The 27,173-nt window shown below is 42.4% G+C and overlaps 2 protein-coding genes across 2 annotated transcripts; both read right to left on the reverse strand.

Moving 5' to 3' along the window:
- Nucleotides 1-22,803: 22,803 nt before the first annotated feature.
- Nucleotides 22,804-24,407, reverse strand: LOC131252119 (uncharacterized). The gene has a single exon (XM_058253007.1). It carries the CDS (start codon nucleotides 23,740-23,742, stop codon nucleotides 23,086-23,088), a length of 657 nt encoding a protein of 218 aa, XP_058108990.1. The 5' UTR covers nucleotides 23,743-24,407; the 3' UTR covers nucleotides 22,804-23,085.
- On the reverse strand, nucleotides 23,977-26,252 carry LOC131250655 (uncharacterized). The gene is made up of 4 exons (XM_058250938.1): nucleotides 25,971-26,252; nucleotides 24,671-25,342; nucleotides 24,488-24,589; nucleotides 23,977-24,342 (listed from the first exon to the last, which is right to left on the reverse strand). The coding sequence occupies exons 1-4, from the start codon at nucleotides 26,250-26,252 to the stop codon at nucleotides 23,977-23,979; spliced, it is 1,422 nt and encodes a 473-aa protein (XP_058106921.1).
- Nucleotides 26,253-27,173: the final 921 nt, after the last annotated feature.

Raw genomic sequence — 27,173 nt, forward strand, 5'->3', positions numbered from 1 at the left:
GTGAAAGCAGTTCCGGTGAACATTGCCGTGCAATCTAGGGGGATCCACTTGGCATCCAAGTGTGTGTGCTGTGAGTTCAGAGATAATTAGAGACAAACGGGCCATTCAAGTGAGTCCATTCAGCACCTATTCCTGGATAGTAAGCTTGCGAAATCAGCATGGTCATATTTTGGGGGATGTTTGACATCAATGTAATGGGGGTCACTTCGGTGGAGAATAGATTAACTCAGTGGTGGATCTCCCCGACCTCTAGGACGAGAGTCTCCCCTGCCTAGAAGCTGGTTCCATGCCTAATTCTCTGGGAGACTTGGAAGGCTAGGAATACGGCAGTTTATGATGGGAAATCCCCTTCGCCTGCAAAGCTATCTTGCGTGTCCGTTGGTGGCTATCCTATATCAATGGAAACATCCAGCGCATCATTCAGAGTTTCCATACCATCAGCAATCTATATCCGAGTGTCGCTTAGCATCCAGTTCCTTCCAGCGGCCCCTTCTCATCCAAGGCAGTGGTTCATTCGGCTATCAATGACACTTTTAACTTGGCCCGTGCCCCGTCTTCCTCTCTGGTAGTGAAATGGATGAGGCCACCTAGCGGCTGGGTGAAGATAAATGTGGATGGGTTGGCAAAGGGTAACCCAGGTATATCTTTGGGGGGGGGGGGGGGGTGTGTTTGCTTTCTCAGAAGGCTATGGAGTAGGTTCCAACATCAGTGCTGAGCTCCGAACAATTCATAATGGTCTGCGCATTTGAATTAATAGGGGCCATTCTTACGTCATCGTCGAGTTAGATTCTCAGCTGGTAGTGAATTTTTTGTTGGGAGCCACCATCCTTGGTTGGAAATGGAGATACTGGCTATCCAGGATACAGAGTCTCAAGCTTAGAGGGCACATTGTGTTTGCCCACATATTTAGGGAGGGTAATGGGCCGAGCATGGGCAGCGCTAGCCAAGCGGCATCTTTGGTGGACTATCTTGCGGACCTCCCAACTCAGGTCAGAGGGTTACTTTTCCTAGACAAGGTTGGGTTGGGAGCGATCAGGGAAGTCTAAGGTGGGCCTAAAGTCGGACTATGACCCTGCTAAGGGATCACCTTGCTCTGGGCCTAGTATAGGCTGGAGTGACTTCTTAGTGGGTTGATCGCTCCTAGAGTTCCCCTATTTTTTACTTCTCTTGTTTTTAGTTATGATAGGCCCTCCCTAGGTCCTTTCTCTCATGGGAAAACACAAAATGTAAATTTTGGTGATATATATGAAAATCAGAAAGTTTTTTTGAAAAATAAAAAAGAGGGTCAGTAGAGCCAAATATTATAAATGGGTCGTTGGTTCAGGTTAGTCTTGGGTTTGAAGAATTTTAAGTGGGTCGATCAGGAAATGGAGGGTTCATGGGTTTTACTTGGGCTTGAATGCTTGGCCTGTTTAGTAAATGAGTTGGGCTTGGGCTCACCCACCCCTCGACCTGAACCCAATCCACTGTCACCCTACTTTAGAGATGGGCCTGCTGACTGGAACTGTCCACCTGCTTGGTGTGAGCATGAATGAGCCATGGTGCAATAATCACGCTTAAGAAATGATCCTACATTTGATTTATAGTGCTGAATGTAAACATTGGAAATGTTCTTTTTGTTGTTCTACAGTAAATTGCACACAACTTTAGAATAATTGTGACAGATGTTGTTGAGATATTAAAAATATGATGATATTACTGTAGAACATTGATTAAATGACATAATCATGATAATATCACAAGATTTTCTAAATCTTGGTGGTTTTAATTCTTCATAATTTTATTGCTAACTGAAAAGTTAATTACACTGATTAATCATGAATTTTCAACCAAATACACCCTAACTTTTTCCATACTTTGTACTATTTAGAGAATCACTTAAGTTCAGTCTGTATCGCTCTCTACACTCCCTCTTTGATTGATGGGGATCAAAGAGCAACAGTTTTCCAACGAGATATTACTGCCCACTTTTAGCCATTGCTTTGGTGAAGCTACTTGAACATGAGCGGAGATAGGAAGAAGTGAAAAGAGCTGATTCTGAAGATGTTTACGGATTAGATGAAAGTCTACCTCAATATGCTTTGGTAAAAATAGCTGTCACTTGAAAATAAGTGAAGATATGAGGAAATGAAAAGAGCTAAATCTGAAGATGTTTACAGATCAGATGATAGTATAGTATGCCTTAGCATGCTTGGTATGTTTGAGAGACTAGTTTGTAAGACTTCTATAATGGGCCTACTTTATCAATGGTTTGTGACGTAGGGAAGGACGTGATGAGGTTGATCACCATCTTCCTCAAGGAATAACTACTCCGAATTCACGGAGCTCTCCGGACTCTTCACAGAGCTTCCTCAAATTCATAAGGGATGAAAATATAAATAATTTCTAATAAATTCAAAATAATTTGATTAATGATAAAAAATGAAATTACTATCCTTTAAATAATGAGCTCAAACATAGGAAGAAGTTTTAGACTCAGCCTCCCTAACAACATAACTGACTATAAATAGTGAACTTACTATTTATAAACGGTCTCCATTCCTAATAGATTTCATGGTTTTCGGCCAAAAATATAAGTGTCCAATTTGGCTGAACCACGTTATTCTCCTAATTTTTCTAAGCCCTTTTCATACTGGGCACGACTCCTACAACTCAAAGGATCAAAAGTTATAGTCTAATTAAAACTTCCTATTTATAGTAAAAATGAAAATAAAAGGGACTTTTGACCGTCAAATCCCACTGCTTTAGTTTGTTACCTGAAATACACTAGAGGGGGTTTCCTAACGTGCAATTCACAACTTTAGTCTGCCCATTAGTTTGTAGGTGGTAGGCACTACTGAACTTATCAAACTGATTCCATAAAGTCTGCCAGAAGTGGCTAATGAACTTCATGTCACAGTCAGAAGTAATGGTCTTAGAAACACCAGATAGTTGTGAGACCTCTCTAAAGAATATATTTTCCATGTGTGTTGCATCGAGGTTCTTCTTATATGGGATAAAGTGCACCATCTTTAAGAAACAATCTACCACCATGAATACTGAATCCATGCTGCATTGTGTTCATAGGAGACCAAGCAGGAAGTCCATAGATAAATCCTCCTAACGGCCGTTAGGCATAGGCAACAGGGTGTAGAGGCCCATTTTGTAAGACCGTCCAATAGAGGTCTGACAAACATAAAAGCTCTACACCATTTTACCCACGTCACATATTAATTGTAACCAATAATACTGTTCTTCAACAAGAGCTCACATCTTGTCTCACCAAGGTGTCTACCAATGCCATCTCCTGTAGCTCTTGGATAATCTGCTCCCTCAGGGAACTTTTGGTGATGCACAGTTGATTCCCTTTGAAGAGTAAACAATCTTGCATATGTAGGTCACTAGGATGACCTTCTTGGCATCTAATCCACGCGTCCTTGAAGTCGTCGTCGTCGACATATATGTCTTTAAGGCATTCGAACCCGAGAACCTCATTCCTCATGGTGACTAACAAAGTTGTATGTCGGATAAGTGCATCATCCAGTTTGTTCTATTGATTAGACTATGCTTTAGCATAGATGACAATTCTTATAAGAATGAAATCCACCTAGCATGCATATGATTCGCGTTAGCTTCGCTATTAATGAATTTGAGATCTTGATGGTTTGTGTAAAGAATGAACTCCCTTTGAATTAAGTAATATTGCCAATATTGCAGTGTTAGACCACTGTGTACAATTCGAGCTCCTAAGTTGACCACTTTTTATGTGCATCACTAAGTTTTTCACTATAGAATGCTATCGGCCTGCCTTCTTATGACAACACTCCTCAAATTCTGACATATGAAGCATCACATTCGACCTCAAATAGTTTGTCGAAGCTGGGAAGTACAAGAACCGGGGTTGTGGACAATCTGCGCTTGATCTCATCAAAGCTCCTATCAGCTTTGCCAGTCCAGTGAGATAGTCCCGTCTTCATAAAATCAATAATTGGTGACATAATGGTGCTAAAATCATTCACGAACCGACAATAGAATGTCGCCAATCTGTGAAAACTCTGTACTTCGTGGATGTTCGTTGGAACCTGCCATTCCCTGATGGCTTTCACTTTTCGTCGTCTACTCGAATGCTCGTGGATGTCACGACAAAGCCCAAAAATATCAAGCTATCGGTCAAAAAGCTGCATTTTTTAATATTGAGATACAGCTTATTTTTTGTGAGCAGTTGAATGATATGTTTGAGGTGTTCCATATGGCTTGCTTCATCCTAACTGTATATCAAAATGTCATCAAAGTTAATTACTATAAATTACCCAATGAATGGCTTCAGAACTTAGTTCGTCAACCTCATGAATATACCTGGTGCATTTGAAAGACCGAAAGGCATGACCAACCATTCATGCAACCCTCTCTGGTCTTAAAAGTCATCTTCCAGTCATCACCCGACCGTATTCGAATATAAAGCCACTCCTTAAATCAAAATTAGAAAATAATTTCACACCCTCAAGCATATCCATCATATCGTCCAACTATGGTATGAAAAATTTATATTTTATGGTAGTCTTTTTGATCGCCTAGCTGTCAACACACATGCGCCAACTCCCATATTTATTAGGATTTAATAGGACTGGTACGACGCATGAGCTCATGCTTTCTCCGATTAGACCCATACAGATCAATTCCTCCACTTGTCCTTATAGAATATCGCACTCCCTCATACTCATCCAATAATGAGGACGATTGGGTAAGTTAGACCTACAATCATTAGGCCAAATTTTTTTGAATTCATGTAATAAGGGTTTTAGTGTCTCAGGAATGATGGTAGGCTCAAGTTCCTTTCCCTTCACAATAAATGTATAGTCTTATCTCGTCTATTTGGATTACTTCACAAAGTCCTGTATGTTTAAGAGAAAACGGCCCTCCACTTTAGAAGTTTTGAATGGCTCCTCTGGATCCATAAGGGCTAGTATGGTTTTCCGGTCGTCCCTAATGAAAATGTACACATTATTTCGTCCTTTATGAGTGGCCTCATGATTGGATTGTCATGGTCGACCGAGTAGAATGTGACAAGCCTCCATGTCAACAACGTCACATACTACTTAGTCTTTATAATGTTCGCCAATTAAAAAAGATATAGTGCATTGTTCATTTATTTTCGTCTCGCTAACTTTCTTACTCCAACCGATCATATATGAAGATGGATGACACTTCTTTTTCGGTTATAATTTCTCCATGATGACCTTGAAGAATAAGTTCTTGCTGCTCCTACTGTCGATGATCATATCGTAGACTTCTCAATTCACTGTACACCTTGTTTGGAAGATGTTGTGTCTTTATGAATGTACTTCCTTTGTGCATACAATAACCACCTCACAACTAGCGTCTCACCATGATCATGTGGAACCCAATTTGCTTCATTAGCTTCAGCATCTGTGGCGTACTTCAATTCGTCAACATCTGAAATTTCATCAACTTTTTCAATACTACCATTATTGATGGCGAGGTTAGCCACTTGTCGCTGGGGGAAAGTGTTTTGATAGCTAACCTAGTTGGCCAAAACGATAGCAGTGGTCGGCCATAGGGGTTCAGGATCCTACTCAGACAGGCAGTAGTGGTCACACTCCTTTGGGGTCTAACTTTCCCGCTTCTCGAATCTCATTTTGCAGGTATAGGAGGTTGAGTATGCTCCTCATAGGTTCTTTCCTTTTGGCCTATGAATCTCCATAGGACGGGACCACACCAGTGACCTTAGTGGTAGGAATGCTCTGTGTGTTGGGATGGTCACGTTGCGCTTTCGCTCGGGTGGCTAACTTGATCGCTTCATTCATCGTCCGCACGGGTTGCATCTAAACCCGATCCTGAAGCACAACATGCAACCCACCATTGAATTGAGGGACTTTATGGGATTCAGTTTTGACCAAATCGTTGCATACCACCAAGTGGTAGAATTCTTCTGCGTAATCTCTCATTGACTAACTACCCTGTCAACAATTTTGATATTATTAAAATAATACCTGATCATAGTTGTGAGGGAAGAATCATGAGCATATCAGCTACTTCATCCGCTGCCCTATGTGGATTGGTGCTTTCATCTATCTCGTTCTTGAAAGTGAAAGTTGGTCCCACTAAGATGAAGCTCTACCCTTCAACTTGTAGGCCACAAGCTTAACCTTCTTTGCTTTTTGGATTTCTATATTGTTGAAGAATCACTCAACTTTAAAAAGCCAACGAGGAAATCATCAATGTGAAGTTGGCCATTAAAGTTAGGAAGATTGACTCTCATCATGAACTCTTGATCTACCCGATCGCCACCTTGTCCGGGATATTAGAATATCATATGGTTGATCTCCTCATCACTGGATCTCTCCTTAGGTGTGATCATGTGGTTCACTGTTGACATCACCTTGCGATTGGTGCGATTACGAATTTCAATGCCTACCGGGGGTGGATCACCGTCATGAACATGGAATTGTCCTAGTGCCTCTGTCATGCGATCGATGGCAGTTTGCAACCCTTGCATGACTTGTCGATTCTCTCATTGCGCCGCTTCAAAAGCCGACGCTGTTAAACAAAATCCTTGGAGCATTGTCTATGAGAATGTTGCTCGACCCGTCGTTAGAAGCTTTAAATTCAAGGAGAAAGTCTCGCTTTGATACCACTTGACGCAGGTCGATCGCCATCTTCCTTAGGGGATATCTACTCTGAATCCACGGAACTCTCTGGATTCCTCATAGAGCTTCCTCAAATCCATAAGGGATAAAAGTAGAAATAATTTCTAATAATTTTGAAATAAATTGGCTGATGATTATATACACACACACACACACACACACACACACACACATATAAAAGGAAATTACAATCCTTTAAATAATGAGCTCAAACATAGGACAAAGTTTTAGACTTAAACTCCAACTCAAACACCCTAAATATCTGACTTACTATAAATTGTAAACTTACTATTTATAAATGATCTCCATTCCTACTTAGACTTCATATTTTTCAGCCAAGAATAGGAAGTATCCAATTTAGCCTAACCATGTTGTTCTCCTAACTTTTCTAAGCCCTTTTCATGATGGGCACGACTATTACAACTCAAAGTATTAAAAGTGATACTCGAACTAAAATTACTATTTATATTAAAAACAAAAATAAAGGGCGCTTTTGACTATCGATATGAGGGAATCTCACAAATCCAACATGGGCAACCCGGTGTAGTGGGGTCGGTTGGCTAAAGTCGCTTCTCCTACATTAAAATCAATATGATACGTTAAAAAACTCATCCCTGTTTGCAAGATACAACTATTTTAAGGTTATGATGGTGTGGATCATTTCTGCCTCTGATCGGGCCTTTTCTAGTCCATTTTTTCCATGAAAGTTTATGTGACCAGCTCTACATCAGTTTGGATCTACCTAAATGTTGGATAATATTATCAAATATACCAGTAGGCTCCACTATAGTTGTGAAATGGTTCTTTATCATGTACCCATGGATTTAGAACTTCAAAATGCTCTTTTCTTCCATTGGGTTTTCAGTTGCCTTTAGTGACGCGCCATTCAACCTCTTTCATCGATTCCGGCATGCGATGGTTGGATTGCTGGGTGCTCGATGGCATTCACGTCTGGACTCTCCTATAGAGGTATGCAGCCGTTGGAAAAGCTCCACCAAGGTGTGAGGTCACTGGATTCTTTGGGGTAGTCTAATAGGATGGGCCTTCTTGATGCTGTTATGGTTCTCGAGAGAGGGCAAGAGGAGGTGACCATTGTAAGGTTAAGGTTTCTCCCCCTTTTTGAAAGAAAACAAAGAGGGTTTTGACACTCAGATTTGGAATTTGAATTTAATAAAACATTCTATTTGGACTATCTACCCTATGAATGTTGTTGTGCCCAGATTTGGAATGCACCTTGTTAATGTTTAAATCATGCTTGTAAAGTCACAACTAAGCTCAATTTTGAGCCCTTTACCCAAGCTTCAAAAGCTGACATGGAAAGTTGGTTTAAAAGAAAAGAAAAAATGATGCCTAATCATATATTTCGTTTAAAGTTCTGTCTTTCAACGATTAATGCCAACTACTCACTGAGCTAACTTGAACTATACTTCATATGATCCATTGAGGGCATGATTATATTAGTAATCTTGAGTTTATATTTGTGAAATTGGAACTGTAAGTGTTAGCTACCATAGTGACCTCAATCGATGAAGACTTTATGAACTAACTTGTGATTTTGCGATATGGTAATAAGATTGCATAAAGTTGTGTTTGCATTTAATGTGGACGACAATGAATACATGGATGATCACTGTTTGGCTGAGTAAAAGATACTAGTGGTGTAAGGTTGAGAGACTTATATCACTCATAAGTGTTGAGTGTCTCATGTTAAGGAGAGCTACTTGTATGTCATGACAACAACCAATGGAAGAGTGATGATGATGTGTCCATCTCTCACTAGAATTGTTTGGTTAGACTGATCATCATCCTATTTAATTTAATTGAAGCTCCAATCAATTGAACGTTAGTCAATAATTTTTCCTAATATCTAGTTTATATTCACGAACATATTAAATTAAATTAAACACATTTACTAATATGAGTGTATTTGTAAACAGTTAATATTTCAATTCAATTCAATTTTGTACTCCTTTTAACTGGGTTTATTTATCCAAAATGAAAAAATGCATATAGACAGTCCTAGGGCACATGGAAATATACCTTGCCTTATAAGAGGAAGAACCTCCTAAACCATCTAACATGGGTACCAAGTAAGAAATTGCTCAATGCAAGGCATGGGATAGATCCAACAAAATGTGTCTCAAAATCATGAAGCACTTGATTTCTGAGATGATGAAAGATGCCATGCCTTAAACTATGAAAGCCAAGGTTTTCCTGATTAAAATAGAAAATCAATTCAAGGAATTTGATAAGGCTGAAGTGACTTCACTAAAGAGTAAGTTGACTCATGCATCTTATAATGGCTATGAAAACATACGCGAATACACTATAAAGTTGACTGAAGTGGTCTTCAAGATTCACTGATTAGGCCTTTAAATACAAGATGAGTACTCGATCATGAACTCTTTACTCCCTCAATTCAATATGTTGCAAGTCAATTGTAATGGTTGTTGAAAGGATTTTGCCCTTGATTTTTTGCTTAGGTTTTCACCCTACCGCAAAGCCAATGAGGGGGCATCAATGGGGAAGCTGTTAGGAGGAGCCAGTCACTTGGATGGACAAAAGTTTAAGGAAGGAGCAAGCTAGGAAATAGGGATGTCAGCCTCTTCGTAAGAAATCTCCCGTTCAACTATTTCACAGATGACCTAAAAATTTTGATAAAACAATATGGCAAAGGACACGAAAATTAAAACTTGGTTAATGAACCTCTCACGTATGATTCGATATGAATTAAGAAGAAGAAAGTGTAGTAGAGAAAATGGGTTGGGCAGCCAGCTCTTGGTTCCAAGCTAGATTAACTACTTGAGAGAACGATCCGTCCAGAAGCCACATTCTTTGAAAGCGGAATGGCTTTGGGATAGACGATATTGGGTTGGGAAAGGAAATGAGCAGCGGGGCGTGGTCCGAATTCATCCTCGGTAGATGATGCACTTGGAAACTGGAAAATTGATTTAACCAACATGATTATTGCTCCAAGTAAACCTGTTGCCACTGAAACCGGCATCCAACAGCTCGACTTTGTTGATGGCTTCTTTAAATTTAGTGCAACTCTCCCGATCCCGACACCTTTTGCCTAACCTCTCAGAGCTGTCAGTGACTGCGTTGAAGTCGCCGCAGACAGCCCATGGGCCTGACGAAGCTGAGCAATAGATTCCATACTCCTCTAAAGGAACCTCCTACTGAATATGAAACATTTAGCATAAACAAATGAAAGTCTAAAAGATGTTGAATGAACCTGAAAAGAAACATCTATAGAGACCAATTGATTAATCATTCCAATAATCGAAATGAAAATAGCATCCCTGTAGAAGATCCAGATTCCTCCCCCAATAAATATAGAGGAATGGAAGCCAGGCTTCAGCCCTATCCCCACGCTCTTCCTGTCCCTAGCCATAGGCTTAAGGATGGCAACAATGGAGGAATTATGATCCCGGATATGCCTCATAGTAGAGCGAATGGTGGCTGCATTGGCCATGCCCCGGGTGTTCCATATGAGAAGATTATCCATTAGAAACATTCCCTGAGTTGATAGCCCTTCTCTTCAATATCTTGAGCCTACTTTCCCCATCCTCTGTCGCTAATGGAATGTCTGCCCTCCCCTTCTTCCTGAGGCCCTCTGGAGCTTTCCTGATAGAGGGGACAGTCGCAGTAGACATGCTTGCAGAATGGCAGGGGAAGTTATGGAGAACATTTGGTCCCTGAGGGAGGATCCAGCCACTCGAGTGCAGAATTTGTTCTACAGCATTAGGATGGATTGATTCCTGATTTGAGCGAGTAGAGGAGTTAGCATCTGCCTGTCCCTCAAATCCCATGTGAAACCTATAACCTCCATCATTGTGGGATAGCTGATAGGGCGAAAGATCTACTTATAGATCAAGTTTCCTATATACAGAGACACACCCATCAGCAAGCCCTTCGTGGGGAGACAAATTCTCCTCAGCAACAGCATGAGGAGATGGGGTCTAGATAAGTGGGTTCTCTGGCCTGAAGACCACAATAGAGCCATTGATTCCCAAGTCCCTGATAGGGGAGTTATCTGCCGATCTGGAGAGGAGACAATCATCCTCATCCTGGACATCTGGTATTTCCCGAGAATGAGGAGATCTACAAAACGCATTCCTCGGGGGACTGCAGTGAACAATCTTAACATGGTTTGAAATGTTATCTACCTGGGCTAGATTGACGGAGCATATCGGAGTAGAAGGAGGTTGAGAAGCAAACCTGTGAGGAATGGCTACCACTGCTTGATGGGGAACCTGCAAATGGGATCCAATATCCTGCAAAGCAACCAAGTTGATATCGATATCTACCCTGCCATTGCATTCGAAGGGTGGGGATTTCTAGTGTCTAGTTGCTCCATTTGAGATTCAATAATCTAAGGTGCTTCTGCTGGGGGAGTTTCAGGTATCCGAGAACCTGACTGCGAAGTAGGATTCATCTCAACATTTCTTCGAGCATGTAGGGCGTAGTTAGAGGGATTGTCTCTGGAGTTGACAATTCCACAAACATTTGTAGGGCGATTAATCTACCCTCCACCGAATCTCCTGGTAGCCCATTCTTTGGTGCTGACTTCTGCTCCTCCTGTCCTCCCCATATTGGCTTTGGGGATCATCGAGTGGCAGCCCATGTTATCTGCTTCCTTCTCTGCCCAGATAGGGAACTGTTTCCCCACAGCTACTAGGAATTTTGGAGATTTGAGGGCGGTCTTCGTCGACATCCTCACTTACACTCTAGTGAACATTTGGAAAATCCCATGTTTGGAGTTTGTGTTGATCTGAAGAACGTGGCCGAAAGAGTTCCCTAGATCAAGAATCGCTGATTCCATCCAGGCGTGGGATGGGATGCCAAAAAATCGAATCCATGCTTTTACTGAATCTAGATGAACATCTGGAGACCAGGGGTAAACCTTTGCCAATCCCATGCCTTCTCAGAAAGAACAATCGGCTACAAAATCAGAGAGTTCCATCTTGGTTTTGAATACAATCAGAAAGTGGGAATCAGAAATTCTGGCTACATCAATGGCCGAAGCTTTGAATCTGAAAGATCGAAAATTGTTGATCAGCTGGATAATGGACACATTCTTCTCTCCAGTGACACCTACAAGACCTAGCTCCAGCTCTTGAAGTTTGTGGTTGACTGCCGAAGGGTCCGCAAATATTGTACCATTACTATCTGACTCTGTGGATGGAGCCGATATAGGTTTTTTCCCATCCTCTGCATGGCAGGAGGTCTTCCTTGAAATAGTCGCTCCCCTCAAAGCATCCTCTCCCTTCCGATTGTCACCCTGAGCAAGACCAAGGGGAGCTGTCGATCTTACCGTTGATTTGGGGCGGGTGTCTTTGGCCGACACCATTCTCCCATCTATCTTCTTCTCGTTGAGAACCACCTTAGCCGCTCGAGCATTGTCTTCGTACAAGAATCTGAAGAAGGCGTAACCCCCGGGTTTACTCGTACCAGGAAATAATGGAAGAAAGACCTCTGTTATTCTACCATACTTTGGAAGATTTTAAACAAATCCTCAGTGGAGCAGCTGAAAGGGAGATTACCTACGAGCATGCTTTTTGCTCCTTCCAAACCCTTCCACTGAGCACCATTCCTAGATTTCATTCTTCTGCTAGACGGTGCGCAGTCCCTTGGACGACCCCTCATTCGAGGCTATAAACCGGCTATAGGGTCTTCTTCGAGTGGCATCTTATCGGTCAAAGGCTGAAGGGATTTCCCTAACCTGCAATTTCCCCTCTAGCAATTTCCCCAACCTGCGATTCCTCAATAGTCATTCTCCCTGTTTGCAATATGCATCCTGCAATCTAGTTAGACACTTTGAGAAGCAGCGGATGAAATTAACACTGCTTTGTGAGTTCTACCTTTGGAAATTGTCACCCCTACCTTTGAAAATCCGACTCCCCGTCCAAATTCGCTGATTTTCGCCCGATAAGGCTTTGCAACTGTTTTTACAAGATCTTGGTGAGTGTGATAGCAACAAGGCTCAATCAGGTGCTTCCCTCCATCATTTTGCAAGAACAAGGGGCTTTCATTCAAGGGAGACCGATCTTGGAAAGTATTGCAATGGCTCAGGAGCTTTTTAGAGACATTAACAAAAAAGTCCAAGGTGGTAATATAGTCCTTAAGCTCGATATGGAAAAGTCCTATGACAGGGTGGAGTGGACTTTTCTAAAGCAATGGCACCTCGGCAGGTTTCTTTAAGTCCTTAGGAGGGCTTCGGCAAGGAGATCCGCTCTCCCCCAACTTGTTTATCATAGCCGCGGAAGTTCTTAGTAGGGGTCTAAGAAGTTTAGTGGACTGTGGTCTTTGCCAGCACTTCAAGGTGGCTAGAGATTTCTTCCAGGCTTCGCATCTTTTGTACGCAGACGATACTCTCTTATTTTTAAATGGTGGCAAGGCTTCACCTAGAAGAATGAATGACTTCTTGCAAGAGTACCAAGTGGCCTCGGGTTAAGTCATCAACCTTCTAAAGAGTTCGTTTTTCGCCTCAAGCAAGCTCCCACAGTCCAGAATTAGAGCGATTGAGACTTTATTGGGTATTTCCAAGTCGGCTTCTCATCTTGTATATCTTGGGGTTCCGATGGCAGTTGGCAGAGTTAAAGCTAGCTATTTTTAGCATCTCCTAGACAAGATTGAAGGCAAAATCAATGGGTGGTAGGCTAGATGTTTATCCCAGGTCGGAAGACTAGTTTTGGTAAATCATGTGCTCAGTAGCATTCCTATTCACACGCTAGCTGCCACTCATCTTCCAACTCAGGTTTTGGCTTCCCTAGAAAGGCGTTTTGCTGATTTTTCATGGGGATGGACTGATGGAAAAAAGAAACTTTATTGGCGTAGTTGGAAAATAGTGTCTAGCCCCAAGCCAAAAGGTGGACTAGGTGTTCGTAAGTTGTTAGAAATAGTGAAGGCGTTTCGTATCAAAATGGCATGGGACAGTCGTTTCGATGAGGGTCCAAACCTGTGGGGTGTATTCATAAATTCAAAATACGGTGCAAATTTGGCGGAGCCCCCCAGGCTGTGGCCCTATCCAGATGCTTCCTCGTTGTGGAAGAAACTCCGTACCCTTTTCCCCTTCTTAGACTCCGTTGTTCGTTAGAATCTTGGATCAGGCAGTTGTAACATTTGGAATGATAATTGGATGGGCCTGGGTCCTCTTTGGAGTTTGGTCTCGGCTCCCATTCCAGCACCTATGTGCTCTCTTCAAGTCAATCAGCTACTTGGAGAGACCGGTCCACTTCCACCATCTGCGGTATTTAATCTTTTGCCCCCAGGAAGTCATTGATTACATTTTTCAGAATGGTTTTTGCACGGCTGACGGACCTGAGGTGCCAATTTTGCCTTTCACCCCGTCAGGTAGATTCTCAGTTAGCTCCGCTTGCTTAGCTAGTAGAGCTCCTAATGTTCGGAAAGTTTGGGCGAACTGGGTGTGGCATGCCAACATGCCACTTAGGATCTCTGTATTCCTTTGGAAGGTTCTAAATTGTGCAATTCTGGTGGATGCAGCAGTTCAGAATTGAGGAATACATCTTGCCTCTAGATGTGAATGTTGCAAGCAAAATCCTTCTGGAGATGCGTCGATGGAGACCATCCACCATCTTTTTCTTGATAGTGAGATTGCCAAACTTGCATGGAAACAGCTAGGAGAACAATTTCAGATCAGCGTGCAATCAGCAACGTCTGTTGAAGCTAGGCTGTTTCAATGGTGGGGCGCGATGTCTGGATTAAGGAAAATGTCGCTGGTTTGTAAGCTTCTCCCTGGTTGTCTGTTGTGGGAGCTCTCTGGAAAGCTAGGAACGCAGCTCGCTTCGAAGGGAAGGCGCCATCGTTATCTGTTCTGTTGGGGCGTGTAGCATGGTGGGCATCTAACATTAGCGAATCCGTGGACAGCGAGAAGATAGCCGGGTTGTCGTGCAAAGGGGCACTGCAGTAGTTGAGGGTGGCCTCTGCTCCCGTGGCCCTCTCTCATTCTCCAAAGGTTTGGTAAAACTTTCCAGCTATGCTCAAGTGGTCAGATGGGTAAGGCCATGCTATAACTGAGTAAAAATCGACATCGATGGTTCCTCTAGGAATAACCCGAGATTAGCAGACAGAGGCGGTGTTTGCAGAGACGACAAGGGCCAATTCATTTGCACCTTTTCTTCGGGCTATGGCAAGGGCTCCAACTCCTATGCGGAGCTCCGTGCGGTGTATGATGGTCTTGCATTATGTTTCTCCAGAGGTTTTCAACAGGTGATCCTAGACTCTGATTCATTACAGGTTGTGAAAGTGCTGAACGTACTTAGCCAGCCGGGTTGGAAGTGGAACTATTGGTTACGTTGGATTAAGAGCTAAAAGGGTGGTGGTAGAATTGAGTTCGCCCATATCTTCAGAGAAGGCAACTCCCCTGTGGATGCTTTGGCTCGCCAAGGCAACGAGACTCAAATTTTTTCTTCATTCGATAGGCTAGCTGACCTCCCTCCCCGGATCCGAGGTCTTATCTTCTTGGATAAGGTGGGGTTGGGCGCGATTAGAGAAGTGTAGAGTTGATTTTTTATGTTGGTTTTCTTTTGTTTACTTGGCCAGCTTTTAGGATTTTCCTTTTTGTGATATGATAGGCATCCCCGTGTCCTTTTTCTCCTGTAAATGCCCGAAGTCAGGCCTTTGTAATTACACTTTCTCATCAATTAAAAGTCCTCTTGCCCTTTGAAAAAAGAAAAAGAAAAAGAAAAAAAAGAAGATAAGAGTGCTAGAAGATTTTGCAATGCCAATGGTCCTTTCAATAGCCCTTGCCCATTTCCTAAAGACATCTTGTTGGAGCCATAGAATCTACTTTTATGCCTGTTAATCTTCTACTCAGATATCATCTGGTACTTAGCCAAGAAATCATTTACCACTTTAAGGAAAGCACAACTGCCATTAAGAAAGAGAATTGTGTCATCTACCAGGATTAGGTGGGAGATAAGGGGGCATCCTTCGCCAGCTTTAAAGGCTGACAGAAGCCTCTTTCAACTAGCCTTCTAAATCCTAGGCTAGAGCCTCCACTGCAAAATGAAGAGGCTTGGAGATATTGGGTCTCCCTTGCATAGCACGTGCATTGATTTGAAGTAGCCTGAAGCTTCGCCATTTACCAAGATTGAAAACTAGCAATTAACCTAGCACTTTTCTACCATCATACTTTGTGCCTTCTTCAAATATCATCTTCCTAGAGCATACTTTCTTTTATTTTATTTATTTATTATTATTATTATTATTATTTTCAAAAATACTATTTCCATTAAAAGAGAAAATACTTACAGAACCTGCTTTCGGGAAACCTAGGAAAAAAGGACCTGGAGAAACCTATCATATCACTTAAGAAAACAGAAAAACCTCGTTGAATGGACTACCGAGCGAATGGAGAATGATTCCCAGAACTGCACGAAACGTCTCTGATTGACCCTAGCCCCACCTTGTCCAAGAGAAGAAGCCCGTGAATATGATGAGGGATATCGGAAAATCTATTAAACGAAAAAGAGATCTGAGCCTCACTCCCTAGGCGGGCTAGAGCGTTCGCGGGAGCGTTTCCTTCCCTGAAAACATGCGCGAACTCGATATGACCTCTGCTCTTCAGCATCTTTATCCAGTCCAACCAGTAGATCCACTTCCAGCTCAGGCGGCTCAGCCCGTTCAGCAGCTTTATAGCCTGTAAAGAATCAGACTTGACGATGATCTGAGTGAAACCTCTAGCAAGGCCAATCTGAAGGCCTTCGAAGACTGCACGCAACTCCGCATAAGAGTTGGAGCCAAAACCGTAGCCCAAGGAGAAAGCGCAAATGAACTGACCCGAGTCATCCCTGCAGACTCCTCCGCCTCCCGCTAAACTCGGGTTACCTTTAGAGGATCCGTCTATGTTTACTTTGATCCAATTATAGCAAGGCTTGATCCATTTGATCGCTTCGGCAGATCTCGGACACTTGGACCCTCCTTTGGAGGGGAGGCTCGAGATGGTGAAGCCCAAAGCCACTGATCTCTGCTGATGCACATGTATGGGCAAAACTCCAGGCTTGTGGATGTTGTCCAGGGAGGCCTCGATGATAGACGCCCACTAGAACACACGTCCCATAATCACGTTCGGTGAGATCTTCTTCCCTTCAAATCGGGCAGCGTTTCTGGCCTTCCAAATCTCCCATAAAAGACACCCCGGGATAAGCTTACACGGCAATGAAGAGTTATGAGAAGTAGCCATGGCTCCCCACCATTTTTTTTATTTAATAATTGATTGCACTAATCTTTCTAATGGCTTTCATGTTCATATTTCATTGGTTAATCGACTAGTTTATTTGATATGGATCTCTATCAGGACCGCATGGAGCAAACGAAGCCCAACCCAAAGACTAGCTAGAAGAATTAATTTTTCTGCTAGCTAGAAGTCGATAGACGTGATAAACAATTCTCTAGCTGGTAAAAAATACTGTCAGCATACGCACACAGCGGTTTTCTAGCTGGTGTAAAAATACTGTCAGCATACGCTCCCAATAATCTAGGCAACAATTTTCTTACCGAAGTTTTTCTTTTATTTTAGCGATCTTTGGAAATATTTTCTTTTTCCTTTCGGATGTCAGGTCGATGGATGGGTTCTGGGTATTTCTAGGTCCCACATGGAGTCATAGACCCATCCAAGTTAGTACTTTATAGTTTTTTTTTTGTTTTGTTGGTTTTGCAAGCTCATTGGTGGTTAGTTTTAGATTTTTATTTTTATTAGTTGTTTTTGTGCTAGGTTTATATTCATTGGTTGTTTATCCTAAGGGTTTATTCTGATTGGTAGAGCAATGTAATGTTGTGATTAGTTGAATCATTAATAAAAAGGCTTCTCCATGAAAAGAGTAGGGAGTTCATTGGTTTTAGATAATTCTCAGTAACTTTGTGAAGAGAGGCTACCTGCATCTCCCTTGTTTATCCTTTGATTCTAAGACAATATTTTCTCTCTTTTATATCTAAATTGTTTAATTTCTAATTACAAAGTATTTATTTCTCACTGTAGACTGAACCATGGTTCATTTTGGCATCTCTCCTATTTGATTCTTTGTTCTCTCCACCACAAGTTCCTGTATGGGTCGATGGGTAAACTAGTGGTACAAACCATTCAGGTTAGTAGAATGGACCTATTCGATGGGTCAACAGGTGGGCCAAATCGTTCGAGTTTGCAGAGTGGACCTAGCCAATTAACTTCTTGTTTTTATTTGAAGAAAAAGAATTTTTTGTTGACAAAAGGGCTGTACAACCTACGGGCAGCCTGATCGCCCAAAAAATAAAAATTAAAAAGCACGGGCCACCTATCGTGTGAACTATACAACCTAACATGAAATTAAGGTAGCGTGGATCTGTTTCTGACTTGACCAAGGCCCGCTCAATCTAGAAAAAGGAAACTCGGGATGGTGCACGGAAGGCTAGACTCTCCCTGAAAAATCATTCCATTCTTGAGCGAGGCTCCCTAGCTTAGTCAACGCGTCCACTACCTCGTTAACTTCTCTAGGAGCATAGACAATGGCGACCTTCGCATCCTTCTTAAGAGCCTCGATATCGGCCCTCTAGTACCATAAAGTCCAGTTGGGAGATCCTTTCGAATTAAGCATATCCACCAAGACTTTGGAGTCGCTTTCTACCTGGATTTTTCCCAATCCCTGCTCCACACAAAACCTTAGCCCCTCAGCAATCGCACGGGCTTTAGTCAGACATTAGAGCCCTGTCCATATCCATTGGAAAAGGCAAATAACATCTTACCTTTTGACCCCTGTAAATGACCTCACCTCCCGATTCACCTGGCTTACCGCGCGAGGAGCCAATTAACAATCAGCAAAGTATTTGGCCTTGATTGTAGGAGAGTCGATTAGCCTTGAGTTTGAATTGAAATTAGAATTAGATTTTGAGTTTTGAATTTGAATTTTATAGAATGCCACAATTATTTATGTAGTTTTCATCCATTAATGAAAAGAAGAGAAAAATTTTCTCAATAATGTTTTGCTTAATTGCAAGGAGGGAGGGTTCATTTTTAAATTTGGACGAGTTATCTTAATCATCCGAGTACGGTTGTATCATTTGGGATCAAAGACAGATTTGGGTATGCCCAAGCACAAGATGGAAGTAAAGTGACCATTAGTGAGAAGGACATAAGGGAATTGAAGTCTGCCATACAAGAATCCGAAGAATCCATGGAAGCTCTCATAATCCAAAACAAGGTCTTTCGAAATCAAAACCACAACAACCGTATGGACCATGAAGAACCTGAGGTTTCAAGCGACAGCAACATCAATAATGGAGGATCGGTTTGCGGGTGATATGTTCGAATTGGCTTTCCAAAATTTGCTAGTAAGACCAAACAAAATGGGTGCATCGTTGCGAAACAATTTTTAAAATTTCAGGGTACACCAGAATAGGATAAGCAATAAAATTCTCTTCTCCAAAAAAAAAAAAAAATAATAAGAAAAAAAAAAAATAAGAAGAAGAGGATAAGACGCTCTTTGCATCTTTTATAAAGACATTGATGAGGCATTGTTAAAGCTACACCAAATGGCGATGCTTCGCGATTACCAAATGCAGGTTTTTTTTTTTTTTTTCAAAAAGGAACTTTCATATGTAGGAAGAATAGAAGCTTTACAAAGCAAGGATAGGCCTGTTTACCAAATGAAGTTTAAGAAGTTGGCAAATCACATGGAAGGTTGGCCTAAAAAAGCCTTGGTCGAATGTTTTATGACGGACTTGAAAGAGGAGATTTGTGCGGACATTAAGCTTTTCTGTTGAACCATAATGTTGTCCATGGTGGTTTTGGCTCACATGCAAGAAGACCGATTACAAGAAGACCTATCTGAAACGAAATTTAAAAAAAAAAAAAAAAAAAACATGCAAGAAGACCGATTACAAAATCTGCATTGCAATTCCAAACCCTTCATCCGAGTGCAATCACTCCACCTTTTGCCACCATCAATTCAGGGAAGAGGCCTCTCTTGAGGCGCATCAATTGACCTATAATGCAAGATAAATACAAAAAGGTTTCTATTATAATTGTCATGAAAAGTGTACACCGGGACACTGATGTAAAAGACAACACTTATTTTTGTTGAAGTCGGATAAGGAGACTAAAGCTATTTTCGAAGAGGAAAAGGCAAATGCTTCATAGAGCCCCCAAGATTGTCTTTTACAATAAATTTTCAATGCCGACCTTGAGGATAAGGTTGTTGCTCATGGGGTGGAGAATATTAGGGGTCCATGAATCAAGTAGTGGGCCAAACCATTCGGGTCAGTAGAATGGACTTAATCCATGGGTCAACTAGCAGACCAAATCATTCGGGTGAGCAAAGTGGGCCTTGCCAATTAACATCTATGGTTATCTTTGAATTTCAATTAAAAAATCAAATTCGAAATAATAACCTAACAATTAAGGAAATAATTGCCCGTGATTATAGGAGAGTAGATTAGTCTTAAGTTTAAATTAGAATTAGAATTAGAATTAGAATTTGAGTTTTGATTTTTAATTTTGTGGAATTGCACAAGTATTTAATTCTCAGCCATTAATGAAAACAAAAGAAATTTTTTTCAATCAATCTTTTATTTAATTTTAAGGAGGTATGGTCCATCCTCGAGTTTGGACTAGTTATCGTAATCATTCTGAGTATGGTCACATCAATTCCAGAATTGCATTGATGTATAACTTTTATATGAGAGATTATTTTCCTATATGACATATTTATAGGTCGAAAGCAATCAATCTTTTAAAAAAAGAAGAAGAAGAAGAAGAAGAAGAAGAAGAAGAAGAAGAAAGCAATCAATCTAAAATGAATTTCCTTTTTTAATCAGTCTCCTGATTCGTAATCTAGATGTGTACTTCAGTAACTTGCTTGCATTTCTAAAGAATTTCTACGAGTGTTTATCCTTCCTAGAATCATGTTAACTCTATGCTTGACATTATAGCTATGAACTTCGAAACATGCATCTAGATATGAGTTTATTCCGATGCCTGTTGGAATGATAGGTTTTCTGTTACTTAAAATGTAGTAAACTTAGTGCTTACTTTCTCTTTAAAAAAAAGTACCAGTTCTATTCAACTAACTGCAAAACTACATTCTGAGTTCAAGTTTTGGCAATCCTTTTTTTTTCTTTTCAAAGTGTACAGTTCTACTCCACTTACTGCATACTACATTCTGAGTTCAAGTTTTGGCAATCCTCTGGAATTTCAGTATTCATTTCAATCCTGCGTCTCCTGTGAAGCAATTGGTTCTACTTGCAAACTTGTTCACTTGCTAGGTGAGAAAATGTGTAACATGAACCGAAGTATCGAATGGGTAGTTCTTCTCTATGCATCCCATCCAATGATGTAGAAACGTTTGCATCATTTGTAATGATTGACTACATGGACACTCAGGGCCTTGAAAACATTAGGAGATTGGATCTTGTATCATATGGGCAGAAATAAATTACGTGTGTCCTACCTTCAAGACAACAACTATATATAATTCAGATTCTTCTAATGATTCTCATCTTCGAAAATCTTCATACGGTCTGGAAAACATCTTATGACTATCTAAACTTCTAGTAACCGTTTGGATGGCAAGTGAGACATCTAGTAACTGTTGTACCATATCTGTTCTGATTGGCCTGGGTACAAATTTTTTTTTTTTTATATATATATAAAAAACCCTTCTATTTTCCATTCACGAATTAGCTGAATTTACATTTGCACCGTCCCACGGCACGAAAAACACTGGGACAGCCTATCATGGCGATAAGCAATGGAAACAAAAAAACCAAAAACTGCACAGAAAAAAAGAAGAAGAAGGGGGCCCTTAAGCTATCCTGATCGAGCCCAGCCCAACCTTATCAAAGAATAGGCCCTCTGACCTATACCAGAAGCTCCGAAAACCGAACAAACGAGGCTGAAGCTTGGGAAGCGCTACTCAAACGGGCCATATAATTGCGCGGGACTTCTCTTCCCTGAAGGTATGTACAAAAAGAAACTGACCTCTACGCTTCAACTGGTCGATCCTATACACCCAGGAGTCCCATTTCCAGCTCGGTTGAGATTCCCCATTCAGCACATCCACAATTAACTGCGAGTTCGATTCAATAATGGCCGTGAAGAAGCCTTTTTGGAGGCAGAGGGCTAGATCGTCGTGGATGGCGCGCAACTCCGCATATGAGTTTGATCCCACTTCATAGCCCGATGAAAAAGCAAACAGAAATTCGCCCTTATCTCCCCTGCATACACCCCCGCCACTAGAATTTCTAGGATTTCCCCTGGCTGAGCCGTCCACGTTGACCTTTACCCACCCAGGGGAAGGCCTCATCCACTTGACCAGCAATGCCTTACCATTGCTGCTACCAACCGATAAACCAACATTGAATCCTTGATGTAGCCTGTGGCCCGATGCAGGGGCACTTGCACTACGATCAGACGCAGTCAAGATTGAGATCCACCCTCTGATTTTGCACAGGGTAGCAGAGATGGAGACCGGTCTTCCATCATAAACAGTGGCATTTCGGGCCCTCCAGATTTCCCACATAACTATGTAGGGAGCAAGCATATGGACCACAAAATTCCTTGGCCTGACAGCAGCCGCACTCCACCACTGCGCCATCCGGGCTTCAATGGATAGAGCCGCTATAACTTGGATATCGAACCTCCTCCCAACCGAAGACCATAGCCGCTGGGCGGATCTACTTCCAATGAACAAGTGGAACAAGGCCTCCTGTGTGTGGGACTGAACGTCATGAAAATCACAACATCTGCACCTGGAAGCAAGGTGAACGCCCCTGGCTTGGACCACGCACTTCACCAGAACCACATCATGCAACACTCTCTAGACAAAAATGAAAATTCTGGGTGGCAACTTTGAATGCTAGACCCATTTAGACCAGCTTTTCTCCAAGCTAGGAACTCTGCAGATTCCCCAGGTTGATTTCATAGAGAAACCACCTGAGGGAGTGAGCGGCCAGAAAGGCATGTTTGGACCCTCAGCAAGGCAAAAACCGGCCTGGATTATGAAGTCTAGGATGCTTTGGGGTAGGAAAAGAGAGACTATTGACGGCGGGATGGGGCCGACCGAACCAATGAACTGATTAACCTATAAATTGAGCAACGCCTCTGGCACTTCAGCCTCCACGAGCTGTTAGAGAGGGTCGAAACCGGTCCAGTTGTCTCTCCAAATATTACAGTTACCCAATCCGATTTTCCACTGATCATGAGAGTCGAGGAGAGGGAGTTGATCCAAAATTCTTTTTTAGAGCGGGGAGGCAAGACGCATCGCCCTATTGGGCTGCTGAGAAGGCAGGACTGGGAGTATTTTGCTGACATAAAGGATTTTCAAATGCTGTCCTCTCTCCTAAATCTTATTGTCCAAGCCATCCTTAAACGAAACACCTCCATAACCTCAGAAAACTTCCTGATACCAATTCCACCTTCCTCTTTAGCCAAGGCAATCCATTTCTATTTAACCCAGTGCAATTTCCTCTTGCCATTAGACCAACCCCAGAAAAAGTTAGCCAAATGTCTCTCAAGCAATGCTAGCACTTGAGACGGAAGATGGATCGCCGCCAATGAATGAACAGGGATGGCGCATAAAATGTGTTTTACTAGGACCGCCCTGCCCGCTTGGGAGAGGATTCTGGCCTGCCACCCATTTATGCGACCCACAACTCTGTCAACTAGTGGTTTAAATGCACTAGATTTCATTCTACCCTCAGCCAAAGGGATGCCAAGATAGGAGAAAGATGCAACCGATTTTCCAAAGCCCAGAATTGATTCAATGGATCTAACTCTGGAGGGCGGGATCCTCTTGGAGTAGAAGAAGGAGCTCTTGCTGAGACTAATACATTGGCCCGAGGACGCCTGAAAGGAGTCAAGGAAACGTTTGGTAGGTAGTAACAAATCCTTACTCCCATTGGTTAAGAGGAGGGTGCCGTCCGCATAGAGAAGGTGAGAAATGATTGGGCACCCTCGGCTGAGCGTAAATGGATGACAAATATTGTGAGATATGAGAGCCTTAAAGCCCCTACTCAGCACCTCGGCAAAGAGAATGAATAAGCCTGGAGAGATGGGGTCGCCCTGCCGCAAACCCCTAAAAGATTTAAAGAAACCAACCATCTCCCCATTGATAAGGACCGAAAACCAGCTGTTGGCCCAGCATTTTTCAACCAAATTTATCCAAGATTGGCTAAAACCAAACCGCAACAGAACTTGGACTAGGAATTGCCAATTTACGCTGTCATATGCTTTGTCCAAATCAAGCTTTAGGATGAGATTTCCACCACGGACTTTTCGGTTTAATTCCCTAAACAATTCTTACGCTAGAGCGATGTTTTCTGAGATCGAACGGCCCTAGATGAACGCCCCTTGCTTCGAAGAAATCAGTAGCGGGAGAACCTGACTCAACCTTATAGCGATGATTTTAGAGAAGATCTTGTATAGACAATTGCAGAGACTGATTGGACGAAAATTCAAGAACCGTTTGGGGGAGTTCGACTTAGGGATCAAGCAAATAACCGATGAAGTAACGGCCCTGTGGAGGTTTCCACCTTGGAAGAAGAACGTGACAGCCTTATGAATGTCCTGTCCCACCACCTCCCAGGCGTAAAAACTCCTAGGAAAACCATTCGACCCCGGGTCACCGTCCTTGGGCATGGAGAGGACCACGTGGTGAACCTCCGATAACGTGGGAAGAGCCAGCAGCACGTCATTCTGGGCCTGATTCACCAGGGGAGGTATGCAGTCCAACAGATTTTGATTGGGCAGGCAGGGCGACGCACTGAACTGCTGTTAGAAATGAGCCATTGCCGCCTCTTGTCTTGGTGATGAGCTACCCTGAGTCAAGAACAACACTCTAAATCACTGATCTACGCTGTTTTTCAGTAGCAACTGCATGGAAGAATCGGGTATTTCTGTCCCCCTCAGCCAACCAATTGACCATTGATTTCTGTTTCCAGAAAATTTCCTGTATAAGCTCCAAGTTGCTAATGTTAGCTGATTAAGAAATGATCTCCTGTTGCAGTCTGGTCGCCTAATTTGAATCTACTGGAGCATCTTGCAGCTGAGTCTCCAAATCCACTAGAGACCGCTCAACCACCCGCACCTTCTCAAATACATTCCGAAAAATTTCTTTGTTCCAGATCCTGAGATCGTGCTTCACCTGCTCGAGCTTAGAGAGGACATTATAGACTGGATGAGTGGACTCCGCCTTGTTCCATGCCGACCGGACTACCTGGCTGAACAAATCGTGTTGGGCCCACATCTGTTGGAATCTGAAAGGCTTCGGGCCGCTAGTCGTTCGCGCAGGGAAAACCAGGAGGAGCGGGGCGTGGTCGGATTGGATACAAGGAAGGTGGGTAACCTGGAACGGCAAGAAAAGGGTGGACCAAGCTACATTGATCAAGACTCTATCCAACCTTGCCCAAACGCGGGAAGATCTAGCCTGGTTATTACTCCAAGTGAAGCGGTTCCCAGAGAAACCCAGATCTAGCAGCCCTGCATTGTTAATAGCTTCAGCAAAATCAGACGAGCTCGCTTTGTCAGCAGGCCTACGACTTCTTCTCTTTGAGTTGTCAAGAGTGGCATTGAAATCCCCACAAACAGCCCAGGGCCCTTGAACCAATGAGGAGAATGATGCCAATTCTTCCCAGAGAGCTCTTCTCAGGATTCTAGCACACCTAGCATAGACAAAGGTGATATATGGAGGGGATGTAAAATTCTGCAAGGATACAACAATAGACAAGGATTGGTCAGTTTTATTCACAACCGAGAGAGATATTAGGGTCTTAAAAAATATCCAAATCTTCCCTCCCACATCACCATTAGAGCAGGAGGAATGGAAGCCCAAAGATAGGCCAACACCCACTCTCCTCTCCTCCCCAAGCATAGGCTCGAGAAGGGCCACAATCCAAGGATCATGGTCCCTAATGAGTCGTTTAGCTGATCTAATAGACCGACTATTACCAATACTATGGACATTCCACACATGTGTTTAGGGAAGGAAACACTCGCGGACGCTCTTGCTTGTCTTGGGAGCGAAGGTCAGATCTCATTTTCATTTAACAGATATGCCGATCTCCCTCTTCGTGTTCGCGGGCTTCTCTTCTTGGACAAGGTGGGGCTCGGGTCAATCAGAGTCGCTCAGTGAGGTTCTGGTTTCCTTTCTTCTGCAGCTTAGTTGTCCTTAGGCGAGTTTTCCTTTCTGTTTTTGTCATATGATAGGTTTCTCCAGGTCCTTTTTTCGTGGGTTTCCCGAAAGCAGGTTCTGTAAGTATTTTCTCTTCTAATGAAATCAGTTTTTTTTTTTTTTTTTAAGATTATCCATCCATCACACAAGCCGAGTTCACAGCCCTCCTCTTAAGTCTTCGCAGTCTGGATCCCCAATCCCCTCTTGCATAGAGGATTCTGTGTCTTCTCAGCTTCTTGGTAACTTTCCCAGTCCCTGGGATAATTTGGCCATCTAACTGGCTAGGCGTGGCCTGTTCTATGGCATGGTTATCAGTCCCAACTACCTGAATTCGACCTTCCACATCTCCCAAGTCTAGGGGATCCTGATCTTCTTCCTGATGATCCTGAAGTCTATAGTTATCATAGCCTGTGACTTCGACGGAGTTCAGGGCAGGTCTCATTGGCCTGGGTACATCAGCACTCGGACCTCTCACTTATCTTCTGTAAGTGCTAGAAGCAAGACAATTGCTTCATATAAACTATCTTCAGTTTGTAGTGAGATAATCTAGATTCGAAGAGCATTGGATATGGGTCAACAACTTTAGTACCTTCTCGGATCAGTATTAGGTCAAGATGAATTAGCTCAAATTATATCTTTCATGAATGAATGCTACATGTAAAAATATGAGGTTAGCTAATTCCACGTGTATAGAGCCCTGCCCATTGACACACATCCCCACATGCCAATATGGAACATGCGTGCAAGATCTAAACCATCCAACTGCTTGAGAAAGAAATATATTTTGCCTAAAAAATTGGGTAGTTTGAGTCAGTGGCCCAGTGTACAAAGTAAACTGGCAGTTAATACGCCTCTCTCTAGCCGAGTGTTTTTTATTTTTGTCTGTTGAGACCCACCTAATGTGTGAAATGGCCTGATTTTTAAGTCAGAAGAAATATTAGCTTCTTCACATATGCTCCATGCTGCAATGTTTGCCTGCTAATGGCAGGGCTCCCACACAAGGTGCACGATTGGTAAACCTATTCATAATAGACAACCATGTTGTTCGTGAGGAATTATACGATCCTCATCAGCAAATGTATAATTTTCTGAGAACTCAAGATTTAGTGCATTTGGGATCCATGGGTCAATAGTCCATTCCATATTTAAATTCCATACCCTTTAGTATTTGGCGTTGAATTTGGACTGCTGCATTTTCTTTTCCTCAAGTCTTGTACTTTCAGGCCACAATATCTTCTTTTTTTTTTCTTCTTTTTTTGAAACAGTTTTAGGCCACAATTTCAAAGGGCTGGGATCTTGAAATTTGGTAGATCCCTGGTATATCATCATCCATGAAGAGGGATGAGGACCATCACAAAAATGG

The sequence above is a fragment of the Magnolia sinica genome, chromosome 7 (assembly GCF_029962835.1).
Source record: "Magnolia sinica isolate HGM2019 chromosome 7, MsV1, whole genome shotgun sequence".
Lineage (NCBI taxonomy): Eukaryota > Viridiplantae > Streptophyta > Magnoliopsida > Magnoliales > Magnoliaceae > Magnolia > Magnolia sinica.

Excerpts from the sequence above, each read along its gene's own strand:
- LOC131252119 (XM_058253007.1), bottom strand. The coding sequence starts at position 23,742 with ATGGTTGGTTTCTTTAAATCTTTTAGGGGTTTGCGGCAGGGCGACCCC.
- LOC131250655 (XM_058250938.1), bottom strand. The coding sequence starts at position 26,252 with ATGAGACCTGCCCTGAACTCCGTCGAAGTCACAGGCTATGATAACTAT. Across the intron at positions 25,343-25,970 it reads GAAGACTTAAGAGGAGGGCT|AATTTTACATCCCCTCCATA; the intron begins GTGAACTCGGCT and ends GTATCCTTGCAG. Across the intron at positions 24,343-24,487 it reads CTGAAAAACAGCGTAGATCA|GCCCAGAATGACGTGCTGCT; the intron begins GTGATTTAGAGT and ends CTGGTGAATCAG.